The 14,930-nt window shown below is 36.7% G+C and overlaps 1 protein-coding gene across 2 annotated transcripts in view; it reads right to left on the reverse strand.

The window, feature by feature from the left end:
* The window catches only part of LOC120634824 (nephrin), a 391,882-nt gene that overhangs the window by 138,938 nt on the left and 238,014 nt on the right, over window positions 1–14,930 (reverse strand). For both annotated transcript variants that reach the window (XM_039905648.1, XM_039905647.1), the window contains exon 6: window positions 11,282–11,357. In XM_039905648.1, the coding sequence (XP_039761582.1) occupies window positions 11,282–11,357 (76 nt within the window). The remainder of the gene's footprint in view (window positions 1–11,281; window positions 11,358–14,930) is intronic.

A 14,930-nucleotide genomic window follows, 5' to 3' on the forward strand; every position in this document is an offset into this window, starting at 1 on the left:
TAAATATATAAAACAATACTAACATCGCCATCTAGCCCCAAAGCGAACGTGGCTTGTGTTATGTGTACTAGGATGACAGTGATTTTTTTACGTTCGGTTATTCGATCGCGTGAGAGTTAATTAGAGGTTAAAATTAAAATCTCTTACGCGATCGAATAAGTGAACGTAGGTAGAAAATCTCACACTTATCACTCTGGTGAATATTTTTATGAATAATACACATAAACACATAGACATTTTAAATCACTAAGCATCTTGAAAAGTCGTTTAAAAGTATATTATTTATCTACGGACTCGTAGAGTTATATATGTGCTCTGTATGTATTTTTATGCATTTATATTATAGAAATATAATATAATTATATAAATATTAACAACAACATACAACAGAGTAAAATATATATATATATATATATGTTACTCTGTTTTCAATATTTATTATCTTTATCCCTTAATTGTGTCCAATAAAGCATTTATCTATCTACCTACTTATTATATACTGATAAAAACCCAGACCCAGGGTCGCTGCACACTGCGCCAATCGGCTGTCTAACATAACATGTTGAAAATATGACAGTCTCTAATAGAAATCCTTGGACTTAAGGGTCCCGTAAGCCGGGGGACAAGGCATAAACTTCCCTTTCGGGGGACCAAGTTCTATCCCCGGTACGCACCTCTAACTTTACGGAGTAATGTGCGTTTTAAGCAATAAAATATAAATATTGGATAGAAGCACTTAAACTGCGGAAATCCATGATATATTATCAAAATTAAGCTTAATTTGCTATACTCCGCGAAAAGCAGGAGAATCTGTTTGGTTTAATTTATAATTTCTTCAATCCTTATACTCCACACCAAACAGATCTTCGGCAATATACCCTCTACGCACGTTTCGCTCCGAAACCGGAGCATCCTCAGGAGATGTTGACTTTACAATGAACAATTGTTAAGTCAATGAACAATTGTTGTCTTAACAATTGTTCATTGTAAAGTCAACATCTCCTGAGGATGCTCCGGTTTCGGAGCGAAGCGAAATAAATAAATTTCATTTCATTCATTTCAAATTAAGCTTAACTTTGATAATAATAAAATATAACTTGATTCAACGGTCAAGGAAAACATTGTGAGGATACCTGCATGCCTGAGAGTTATCAATACTGTTCTCAAAGTCGTGTGAAGTCTACCTAGCTTTGTGTCCTACGGCCTAAACTCTTTTTATTGTGGGAGGAGACCCGTGCCCTGTAGTGGGCCGTTAATGTGTTTTCTATGTATTATAGTATAGGAATAAGTGGACAAAAAAAGCCCCACACTGCTCCAACAAAAATCACCTCCTGCAACGTAAGAGTAAAACTTTTAGCCAGGCGCCCATACATTACCATACATTTCCATACTATTCTTTACTCAAACGCATTCCATTCGAACCATTACTTGCATGCGCGCGTCTCGCATAGTGGCTACAGAGTTTAATGTAATTCGAAAATTTCAGTGTCGAGTGGATGCAATTAAAACGGGTGCACTCCCCCCTCACCCCCTACCTCTTCCCAGGATACCCCCTTGTATGGAATTTGTCTCTTTAATATCGAGTTAAATATATTATTTTGTGCAGTACAGTATCTACATACTGATAGTCAAAGAGCCGGTGGCTTGACGTTTCAAGAACTTTATATAATTAGATACCAGTCGGTAACATTTCTTTAGGTGTAGGTACCTAAAGACACTTTAATTAATATACGAGTAAATATAAAAGAGAAAGTGTGTGGGTATGTTCTGTATAGGCTCCGAAACGGCTGGACCGATTTCAATGAAACTTTCAGGGGATCTCCGGATTGACTTGGCGAGTAATCTTGTAAAGTTTGGTGACGATCAGAGCACTCCTATTTTTGACCTATCAAACTGTCAAATACAGCTTTTATTTACTATGATGATATTCTATTGTTGGGTGTACATGGGTGTAGATAATGATCTTCACCCGCTCGAGAAGAGAATAGAAAAGAATGAATACGGAAAGAAATAAATGATTTAATATATTATGAGACTTAAATTAAAAATTTAATGATGTAAGTTTATTGCTTAAATAAAATAAAGCAAAATCTAGCCTGGCAAAGCGGGCTGGGTACGCTAGTTAATTTATAAAAATGATGGATTTCTCTGGCACTAGTGCCAAGCAATTAAAACAATCTATATAGCAAAGCGGTGATAGCCTAGTGGCTAGGTCTTCGGCTTTCCGGGGGCAGAGTTCGGATCCCGGCACGCACCTCTAATTTTTCCAAGTTACGTGCATTTTAAACATTTAAAATATTACTAGTTTCAACGGTGAAGGAAAAACATCGTGAGGAAACCTGCATGCCTGAGAATTCTCTGTAATGTTCTCCGCAATTGGCCAGCGTGGTGGGCTGCAGCCTTAACTCTTCTCATTCTGAGAGGAGACCCGTGCCCAGTAGTGGGCCGGTAATGGGTTGAGATAATGATGATGATATTGACGACATAGCAAAAAAATTATGGTATACTTTTTTTTAAAATTTAAGATTTGACCTTTGATACAGGAACTAATACATACGAATTCCATTATCCCGAGGGGAAAAGTAGTATTTTTTCTTGTGTATGCTAAAGTGTGGTCATATATATTTTTGTTTAACAAAACTGAAGGACGCTTTTAAGACGTTTTTAGTGACAATGTGAGTTTATGTGAGATGGTGTCAAAAGGACCGAACGAATAATTAGCAGATTTTTGACAAAAGCACGTTTAGGCTGTTTACTAAAACAATTGTTTAATTCAATGTTTTTAAAGTTATTTTATGTTTTGTATGCAATAAAAGTGTGTTCATTAATTTATTGAAAGAGGTTGAGAGAGGTTATATGTATTATATTATGTTACGTTTCTTGCGTTACGTTTAATTTAGCATTGTGAAGTCATATCCGGTATTTTTTTCATTAGCTCTCTGACTATGTACATTATCGTACATAATTATATGAGATGGTAGCCACATATATTATGTCTGCTTTGTGATAGTATGACTAAGATCTTTCATTGCATTAGTTGAATTACATCTATTTTTGCCTACACTTGACTTGAAGATCCCATGGCGCAGCGGTGTTCTGGTTTTCGATAATAGGTACCGGGTTTTATACCTTCCACTTTGGAAATTTATAATTTCTGATTTTTGTCTTGGCTTTTCACGACCCTATCGAAAAAAAAGTGCCGCCAAGCGACGATACGATGTCGCGTACAAACCGATGAGGGTTTAATATAACTGCCATACAGCCTCTTAACAAAAGTTATCTCGTTACCATCTTACACTGCATCATTCACCATTAGGTGTGATTGCAGCCAACTGCTAACTTATAGTAGAATATCAATATCTTTTTTTGGAAACCACTCGACCAAGAAGGCAGTATAAACATATAGAACAAAAAAAACAATTGAAACATACCATAAACTTAATAATAACCATCGATTCATCATCATCATATCAGAGTGAGAAGGGTTTTAGGCCGTAGCCCACCACGCTAATACAGCATGAATTGGTGGACTTCACACGCCTTTGAGATTACTATGGAGAACTCGCAGGAATGCAGGTTTCCTCGCGACGTTTTCCTTCACCGTTGAAGCAAGTGATATTTTTATTTTCTTACTAAATACAGTTAGAGCGCACCTCTATGCTGTGCTGTGATTCGAACTATGCTGTGAAGCCGAAGTCCTAACCACTGGGCTATCACCGCCGGTTATATTTTTGAATTAATGTCATAAAATTTGAATGATGGTATTAAAAATGCAAATAATCCATTTTTAAAGCAATGTCGCCGAATTTTTTATGCATGACGGATAATTAATTAGACTCACGTGACATTTTGTTTTAACGTTAATCCCGTGAATTCGGGACGCCATTTTGAATTTATTACCTACTGTAATGGGAGAGGGGGTGCTGCAAAAATCGAGTAACATAGTAACGGTATATTGATTACCTAATTTTTTGCAACAATTACTTTATATATTAGTACAATGAAAATGAAGATTAATTAGCTAATATTAGCTAACCGAATCGCTTAGCGGCACGTCTTTATCGTTAGGGTGGTAACTAGCCACGGCCAAAGCCTCCCACCAGACTAGACCAGAGAAAATTCAAAAATTATAAATTCCCAAATTATAATTTCCCACTGCTGGGAATCGAACACAGGACCTCCTACTTAAATCCACAGCACTCACCATTGCGCCAGGGAGGACGTCAAAAAGTCTTGATTTGAAAGAACAATTTTTTTAACGTGTATATTGAGATGGGTTGTACCTGAATTAAATTGAATTATTATTAATTGGAAATAATCTATATTGAGAAAACAAAACTGTAATTTTTTCAATCTTGTCTGTCTGTCTGTCTGTCTGTCTACCTACAGTAGTAGAACTAGAGAATTTCGAATCCCAGCACGCACCTCTAACTTTTCCAAGTTATGTGCGTTGTAAGCAATAAAAATATCACATGCTTCAACAGTGAAAGAAAACATGGTGAGGAAACCTTAGATTTCTCCATAATGTTCTCAAAGGTGTGTGAAGTCCGCCTTAACCCCTTCTCATGCCTTAACCCGTGCCCAGTAGTGGGTCGGTAATGGCTTGACATGTTGATTATATTATATGTATGTACGCTCCACAAGTGCTGTGATACTCGTAGAATATAATATAATATAAAATACTAGCTTTTGCCCTCGACTTCGTCTGCGTTTGATTTTGTTTTTTGTTGTGGCATTAAATTTAGTTGTAGATCTAAAAAAAATTAAATTATGTAGTATCGCTAAGCCTTAATTGAGAGGTTTGCTGCTGTCCGCTTAGGAGTTCTGTCCTCTATCTCCAACCACAGTTTAGGCAAAATTAAACACATATTATAACCTCTATAGTACAAAAATAATTATTTAAATCGGTTATAATTTGTCGGAGTTATGGTGTAAAATCGTCCGACACTCATCCCCTCTCCCAAAGGAATCGAGCTTAATGTCGGGATAAAAAGTATCCTATATTACTTCTAACACTACCAATAATATGTGTATAAAGTTTCATGAGGATCAGTTAAGTAGTTTTTGCGTGAAAGCGTAACAAACAAACTTACATTCACATTTATAATATTAGTAGGGATAGGGATAGGGATAAATGTGATAAATAAATGTCTACATGAAGAAAACATTTTTGAATTATATTTTGAGGATACTGTGTGAAAAGGACAGCACTACGTGTAACTATACTAACGCCTGTCAACTTCGTTAAAAGATTAAGGTACAATAGAAGTTTTATCACCATCGTTAGTTTTGCTCCCTAGAACTGCGCTATTTTCCTTTAATACCAAAAATTTAGTCTGCAATTTCAGCCGAAATTGTAGCTGTACAAGATAAGCTGTTCTTATTTAATTCCACAAAAGTCGCCTCGCACAATGCAGTGCAACTATTGTAATAAACTTTTCGTGCATTTTGAACCGTAATTAATTCCGCACGTAACACTCACGTCACACTTTAATCTCGACGTAATGTTGGATTTATTTCGTTACTTAGCCCAGACACACTGACAGAGCTTTAATGCTGTATTTTGGCTATTATTTTTAATGAGGTTGAAACGTAAGCCGTATTTTTAATAGAGAATAGTGTAGAAAGATGACACTTTTTTCGAATTAATTGTGTGTTGCGGTGTAAACATCTGAGCATACTCTGGTATAGCAGCGAAATATGCATAGAGTATGTTTTATAGGATCTGTGTTTTATTACATCGTGGTCCCAGTGTGTATAGTTATTACTAAATGAATAAATACACTTTTGTTGTAAACCACAAAAAAATACAGGAAAAATTATACAATAACTAGTTAACACGATGTATACAATTATGTATTTGTATTGTATTGTAGTTATCTAACGGCCCAAGCCTTAAGTTGAGTGACAAAATACAATGCAATTATCACATTCGTCACTAACATTTCATGTATCTTGAATCGTAATTAATTCCAAACGCAACAATTACGTCACACTTTAATCTCGACGGAATGTTGGATTTATTTCGTTACATAGCGCAGACACTCTGCAGAGCTTTAAAGCTGTATTGTAGCAAATATTTTTAATAAGGTTGAACTAGAAGAGTTCCTCTTTAAAGATAAAAACGTGGATAAGAAACGTTTCCTTGCAAATCTAAGATGTTGAGTCAACACATTATATTGATAATGCGCTGGCGGAGAAGTTTCCCTCTATCCCATCCGTAAAGACGTTATGATAATTTATCCTGGTAAAAGGTGGACGCTGCGTAGTGTATAGCAAACCACGATGATTCTAAGTATTTATGTGAATCGGTTAAAATCATATTGTTAAACCACAAAGCGGAACTTCAATGTAGGTCTTATCACTACGTAACTTTATGAACTTTGAAATGATTCACGCTTTTCAAACAGTCGAACTCAGACAGACATAGCGGTCCTAGGCTTAAGATAAATTTGATTTAAGCCAAAAGTTGAGTAACAAAATCCAGTGCCACTATTGTAATAAACTTTTCATGCATTTTGAACCGTAATTAATTCCGCACGTAACACTCACGTCATACTATAATCTCGACATAATGTTGGATTTATTTCGTTACTTAGCCCTAAATACTGTATTTTGGCTCTTATTTTTAATGAGATTGAAACACAAGCCGTATTTATAATAGAGAATAGTGCGGGAAGATGATACTTTTTTGCATTTAAAGTGTTCTGCGATGTGTTATTATGTGATTATAGCTCATAAAGTTATCTGCAGATCCAATACTTGCAATAAGTTGAGTGATAAAATGCAGTTAAACATTTCGTGCATTTTGAACCGTAATTAATTGCGCACGTAACATTCACGTCACACTTTAATCTCGACGTAATGTTGGATTTATTTCGTTACTTAGCGCGGACACACTGTCACAGCTTTAATGCTGTATTTTGACTATTAAATGAGATTCAAAGTAGAAGTTACAACCACTGACTTCACGTAGGTCTAATGGTTATAGCTTCGCCTTGCTTTTGGATGGACCGAGTTCGATCCACGCACCTATTAACTTTCAGAGTTATATGCGTTTTTGATTAAAAACAATTAAAACACCACATGCTTTAACGGTGAAGGAAGACGCACTGAGGAAACATGCACTGAGGAATGTTTTCAAAGGATTGTGAAGTCCACCAATCCGCACTCGGCCAGCGTGGTGGACTACGGCCTGATCCCTCCTCACTCAGGAGATCCGTGCCCTTTAGCGGGCCGGTAATGCTTTGATAATTATGATGATGACGTAACAACTCACGGTCACCGTTATCCCCTGCGATCTTTAACCACTGAACTATAGGTCTTTCCAGTTTCATTGTTTAATCAATATCGTGTTATATACACAGAACGATAAAATGTCAAGCAACAAAATAAATGAATGCCATTCCGCTTATGTTATTTTGTTTCTAACACCAATTTGAAACTTTCTATGAACTTTTGTCCCATATCATATTTGTATGTGATATCGCTTTAATGGAAGTGGCATTAATGCATACGTATTTTTTATTTATTCAGGCGACTAGCAGTCGCATATATAATATAAGTCGCGCGAATCGTTTTCTTTATCAATACAGCTAACCTTTGACTGCAATCTCACCTTATGGTAAGTAATTTTACTATAGCCTAAGATGGTAGCGTAATCCGTTTTGGCATGGCGGGGGTATGGCAGTTATAAGCTGTATTTGGCTGGGCAGATGGGTTGGTGATAGCAGTGTACATTGTAGGAGTAGCACATAGGATGCTATATAATAACCATGTGACATTGTCATATAAATATATTATAAATTGTTCATTTAAAAATAAAATACCACCACCTCACTCAGCATAAAATCTCAAAAACTATATAAACCGCTGCGGATCGTCGAGGCTTGATATTTCAAGAAAAACGACAAAAACCTAAACAAATCAATCTTCATCAATGTGGTTTTCACAAACTTTTATTTTATTTAACTTGGTTTCCATTCTTTGGGTTTCTATTTCAAATTTTGTAATTCATTTTTGAGGCTGGCATTCGAATTTCACGGGGAACTGACAGCAGAGTCCTCTATGCTTGCCTCTAGTTTTGCCCAACGTGCTGATTGTGGGTAATCCATCCCAATGGGAGAGGTATTTAGTCCAGCAGTGGAATATGATATTTATAATGCTAGTCTGTTTGCAAAACTCCCCTGAACATTTAGCATAGAATATTAGATAGCACTATTGAACAGTCAATAGTAAAGTTATTTATTTATATGAATAAAAACAACGTTTACTATGACCCACAAATATTAGAATACATTAATGTAAAAAATCCTAATTTTGACATGGTATGGGTCAGTAGGTATCTGACTCCTAACTAGTTATAACTGTATAAGGACTAGTGTTATCGAGAGCTTTAGTTCGCGTTCTTTTTAGTATTATGTATGTTGGGAGATTCAATGCATAAATGCATAGAATTTTTTGAACACCTTGCCTCGTATGCATGGTGATAAAGCTCGGAATTAGAATAAACCAGTGACATGTTATGAGGTCTAGTGTCCGCTTTGCCATGCAAAAACTCTTCAACATGACTAGTGTCAGTTAGGTTGGGTATGGAATGAATTAATGAATACACTTTTAGTGACATTGGCAAAACATTTTTAGATAGGTGTAAGAAAAATGTTTTTTTTACATCAACGAGCCTCAGACAGCATGGTTCTAATATCTTATTACAATAATCTTTAAAGCCCGCCAACTCGTAAAGGAACAGCGTGTTGGGTCAGTGCTCGGAATTTTTCTCTCCTACAAAAGAAAAGGCCTGCGCCAGTGGGCTATTATTAAAAATTGGTAGAGATACCTAACAATAACTTGCAATTTTGGCCCGACTAGGAGTCGAACGCAAGACACTGGAGTTCAATTCGAACAAACTCGTATTACCAATTCGACATAGCAAAGGATATAGCAAAAGTAATACTTAATTAAAAAATATACTCCAAACAGGTAATAGTTAATAACGTTTCTACATAGTTTTTATTGTTTTGTATACATGACGATGAAAATCGTATTCACATTACTTTCCCTCCCTAGGGATGAAATGTAACGCTTTCGGTTTGGATGAGCTCTACCTATTTCCAATCATGAGATATGAAAAATATTTTGCATTACAATCATTAAATCATTTCAATACCTTAACAGGAATTTAATATTACGCATTTAATTAATTCATTTCTACTATCCCGTTTCCGCGAATGAATAAAGGAATTATGTATTTAAAAGATAGTTACCGCATTATATTATTAAAAAAGTTATAATGTCAGCGACGACGTTTTTAACTACTTTTCTGGCGCAGTGGAGAGGTATGTGGTCTTATAAGTGGGACATCCCGTGTTCGGTTCACATTTTGGGAATCTATATATTTTTTTCTCTGGTGTGGTCCTAAGGAGGGACTTTGCTGTGGCTAGTTACCATCAAAGACGTACTGCTAAGCGTTTTACCGTACCTGTACGATACAGCGTAGAAAAGTATAAATTTCATATAACTGGTATAACACCAGCAGGTTAGCCCGTTACCATCTTAGACTGCATCATCACTTACCATCATGTGAGATTGCAGTCCAAGGCTAACTACTACCACATTGCAATAAAAATATTATTATCGATGTCATATCCAGTATATTCACTCTAGATCAATGTAAAAGTGGCTTAACCAACAACATTTTGCAAAAAGTAATTTATGTTTTGTTTGTTGGTATGTTTGTCACGTCCGACGTTTAGGTGATTATGTTGGGGAGTTGCATAAACTGGGTACATTTGAATTAAAACTTCGACATTTCGTACCTCTTTGTTGCTTATGTCATGATGAGACAATTTTGTTTGTGATTTTGTTAAAAACTCTAGTGAGGTTGTGGAATACATTTAGATTATCGTTTCAAGTTTCAATATTTTTACTAGCTTCTGCCCGCGAGTTCGTCTGCGTGGACTACAGAATTGGGTCGAAAGCTTCGCTCGTGAATTTTTTTTAATCTTACCAAGGTTCTCAAAGGCATGTGATGTAATCAGTAGACTACGCGCGCCCTTTAAAACATGGAGAAGTCTAGGTTGCAGGTTTCCTCACAATGCTTTCCTTGTCTAGAGAAAGTGATATTTAATAGCTAATAAGAATAATAAGTCATGAAACGCACATAAAGACGAAAAGTTTGATTATTCCAATCTGTCCTCCTGTTTTATACCGTCGAGGGATAGATGTGAATAAAAAGCATGATCAGTCCCCCTGCTTCCGACGAGGGGGCAGATCGAACTAATCATTTCCGGTCTGTACCCCTAAATTTTTTTTAAAGGGGGACAGATAGTAATAAAAATTTCTTCCAGAAATTCTTTCAGATTGCGTGCAGAGGACTGAACTCGGTGCCTCGATACGTAAGTCGACCCCTACCCCACTACGTCATTACCTATTAGAGGCAGTTACGAAAGGGTAATCGCAGTCCATTAAATCGCCATAATGATTTAAAATACTAACACAAAAGGGTCCCCAGTACATCACAAACTGAGTAAATATATACAAAACGATAAAATCAGGGTTTCCATACGCTTCCACAACTAATTCCGACGCGGACAATCTGTGTCAAACCGTGATATGGGTCCTTAGATTGGGGCGGAATGGGGGCGGAGTGGGGGCGCAGTGAAATATAGCCCGCGGTTTTATGTGTATCTTATGTGTTAGTTAGATTGGCTAAGCGTTAAGATTGCCCTTTCATAGGGAAATTGTTTTATTAGCGGAATTTATTAGCTTTCGGAAAACAATTATTTATTTGGCGTTGGGCCTAATGCTGTATTTTAACCGACTTAGTGAATGACAGCGGTTTGAAAACGGATTTTTTATAGTTATAATAATTGACGGACCAAGCAGATGTGTCACTTGATGGTAAGTGGAAAATAGCAATACTTCACAGGAACACTTTCTGTACAGTCCGGTCGAGGAAAATAGGTCTTAATAGGCCTCCTCTTTTATAGGACAGACGGTCTATGAGCACAGACTCACCATGCTGTTGCAATGCACATTGGTGGACTAAAACAACTTTTATCATAAGTTATCTTTATATCTTTATTTCTTATGTGCGTGTCACTGAACTCCTCCTAAACGGCTGGACGTTTGGCATGCGTTTGGGTGGCACCCTGGTTGATTTGGATTCACAAATCAGCCCGACAGATGGCGCTGGGGTTCGCTAGTATTATATACTTATGGTAATAGTTGCTACCCGTGCCCTATAGTTGGTCAGTAATGAATTGATTATGATAATATTTACCTGGATATAGAAGTGTATCTAGTTGACTTCGGATTTCCCGTCGGACCTTCAACCTCCTTAATCTCTTCGCTCGATACTGAAACAAAAATATAACATAATAAATAACAAATAAATATACTACGTCAATACACACATAGCCATCTAGCCCCAAAGTAAGCATAGCTTGTGTTATGGGTACCAAGATGACTGATGAATAATTATATGAATAATATAAATAAATACTTATAATATATAGATAAACACCCTGAAAAACATTCATGTTCATCACACAAACTTTGTCCTGTTGTGGGAATCGAACCCACGGCCTTGGACTCAGAAAGCAGGGTCGCTGCCCACTGCGCCACTCGGCCGTCACTATTATCAGGAGTTGATCAGATTTACAAATATCCTATTTAAATATGTAATGTAAGCGGTGATAACTCAGTGGTTGGAGCTTCGGCCTGTCTTTGGACTGAGTTCTATCCCCAGAACGCATCTCTAACTTTTCAGGTAAAGGAAATACCTGCGCCGGAGAGCTCTCCGTAAAGTATCTTTGTATTATTTTCAACCTGAGGAGTAAGTTCAAAGAGTCATGCGCCTATAATATCACCGGCAACCGCGCCCTCCCGGGACCCTCCCGGGAGGTAGTAAAATGCAGCCGGCAGCACAAACAGGCATGGCAGTAGAACATCACAAACAACTCTACAAGACTACGTTATAATCGCTTGAGATTCGCTGAAGAGCTAACATGAAGTGAATTAAAAAAAAATACATACACTCTCTATCCCTATCCCTATCCCTACTAATATTTTAAATGTCAATGTAAGTTTGTTACGCTTTCACGCAAAAACTACTTAACCGATCCTAATGAAACTTTGTACACATATTCTTGGAAGTGTTAGAAGTAATATAGGATACTTTTTATCCCGACAGTAAGCTCGGTTCCTTTGGGAGAGGGGATGAAAGTGTTTGACGATTTTACCCCATAACTCCGACAAATTATAACCGATTTCAATAATTATTTTTGTACTAAAGAGGTTATAATATGTGCTTAATTTTGCCCAAACTTTGTGTAGATCTGATGAATGTGGTTGGAGATAGAGGACAGAACTCCTCAGCGGACAGCAGCAAACCCCTCATTTAAGGCTTAGCGATACTGATTACTTTTTTTTCTAGATCTACAACTAAATTTAATGCCACATAAACAAACAAAATCAAACGCAGACGAAGTCGCGGGCAACAGCTAGTAATATTATATTCACTGCGACAATAATACTATATTAGGAAGGGGTGCTAGCGTTGTGGTTAAGACTTCGGCTTCACTTTTTTTGCCGAGTTTGAATCCTCGCACGCATCTCTAACTTTTTTAAGTTATATGCATTCTAAGCAATTAAAATATCACTTGCTCAAACGGCGTGAAGTGAACCTGCATGCTTAAGAGTTCTCCTTAATATCCTCAAAGGCGTGTAAAGTCCACAAATCCGCACAGGTTAGCGTGGTGGACTACGGCTTTACACCCTTCTCGTTGTAGGAGGAGAACTGACGAAGTGGGCTGATATTAGGTAGATATGATAAAATTATTCAAGTTTTAAATAAACTGTATAGAACCCCCGCCGTGAAATATGCACGGTTACACAATTAACCAATTCCAGCTTAACGTATAGTAGTTATAAATTATATTTCCACATTTGCATGGGGAAACTATTAAACTGCCCGAGTTAAAACTATGTACTTCCTAATTCTGTGACATTAAAAACTCGTGATTGCGTAGAGCTGAGAACACTGTAGACATGATTATTTAAAGAGTCGGCCAGTTTCACGAGTAAAATTTTGTTGATTTAGCGTTTTGGTACGATGCTGCAAACCGTATGGGTTTAATAAAACAGGCCGCTACCATCTTAGACCGCATCATAAGGTGAGATAGCAGTTATAAAAATAACTAGCTGACCCGTGCAACTTCGTTGCACCAAATCGGCTATTTCCAGAAACACGAATAAAATTATAAGTTCTTAAAATGAATCCTAGCTAGATCGATTTATCGCCCCCGAAACCCCCTGTATACTTAATTTCATGAAAATCGTTGAAGCCGATTCCGAGATTCCAATTATATATATACAAGAATTGCTCGTTTAAAGATATAAAGTATAATGGCGGTTTATCCGTCTATCAGATTATTTAAGCTTCATCATTTATTAATTTAGTTACTTCAAAGTTTACAAGTATATTATACTAGACACACCCCGCGGTGTTAACTGCGGTAAAAAAGTAGTTTAGTTGCGTGAAGGAAGGGCGATATTTTTGGTGTCAAAATACGAATGTTCCTTTCACGGGTATTTGATGTTTTTCGAGGATACAAAGTATCCAAGGTTACACACCATCTTTTAAAGTCAAGTGGATTTATTGCTAAGATAGGGTGTGAAGGTGGGACAAACAAACAGAATCCCGCAAAAGGCCATTTAGTGACTATCAACCTAAGGCATAGGTGTTAAGCATCATGTCATGGTACTGTACAGTTGATTTAAAATTTGAATAATTTTATAACATCAAACTAATACCTGCCCATTACAGGGCATGGGTCTCCCTTCCTCAATGAGATGGATTATCAGGCCGTAGTCCACCACGCTGCTTCAGTGCGGAATGGTGAATGGTTGACCTCACACACCTTTGAAAACATAATGGAGAACTCTCAGGGATGCAGGTTTCCTCACGACCACACCGTTAAAGCAAGTAATATTTAATATTACTTATAACGCAAATAATTAAAAAATAAAAGCCTGTCGCAGCTTTAGGTTTAAGTAGGCGAACGAAGTTATCACCATCCCAACAATTATGTAAACATATATGTATGAAAGCTTCATAAGTGCTTGTTATAGGCCTGCATGAACAAAGAATTTCTGAATTTAAATGTGAATTTTGAAAGTAAAGCCGAAGCCTTAACCACTGTCACCAAGCTATCACGGCTACCAAGGCAATACTGCTTTGCGGGAAAAATAAGCATTACGTCTAAACGAGTTCTATCACAAAAAACTCTACCACTACGTTTTATTGAGCAGTCAGAAAATTTCACATCTAAAATAACAGCTCCGACTGTAAATCCCAATAGTAGGTTTAAACCGTTTTATTATATGAATTAATTGTTTAATAAGAAAATCGTTTGCACTTAGCAAAACGGTGATCGTTATAATAATTTTATAAAACAAACGTCTGTTATTAAGGTGGAAAAAAACTGAGTTGAGAATTTTATAGTCGTGGCACAAAAAGCTTATAAGACTTGAAAATTGTTTTTATTAAGTTAATTACAGAACCTAGTAACGTTAGTTAAAACTACGCCCCAGTTTCAATATTAAAAACGAGAATTATAGTCCTTAGAACTTAATAGTAATGGCACTTTTGAATTTTAGTCCAATTTTTTTTTTTATAGAACCTTGTTTTTTGTACAGTAGCCGCTTTTTGCTACCAGGTGATAATATAATCGTGGCAATCCAAACAGACAATATAGGGGCACAAAATAATTTTGGGGACAAATTACCTTGCAGGACTAAATACATTGGGGGACAGTATAAATTGCGGGACTAATATATTGGGGGACAAAATACATTGGGGGACAAAATACATTGCGGGGCAAAATACCCTACCATTGTTAGCCCTAAATACCACTTTCCCATGCGAA

The sequence above is a fragment of the Pararge aegeria genome, chromosome 25 (genome assembly GCF_905163445.1).
Source record: "Pararge aegeria chromosome 25, ilParAegt1.1, whole genome shotgun sequence".
In the NCBI taxonomy this organism is placed as follows: Eukaryota; Metazoa; Arthropoda; class Insecta; order Lepidoptera; family Nymphalidae; genus Pararge; species Pararge aegeria.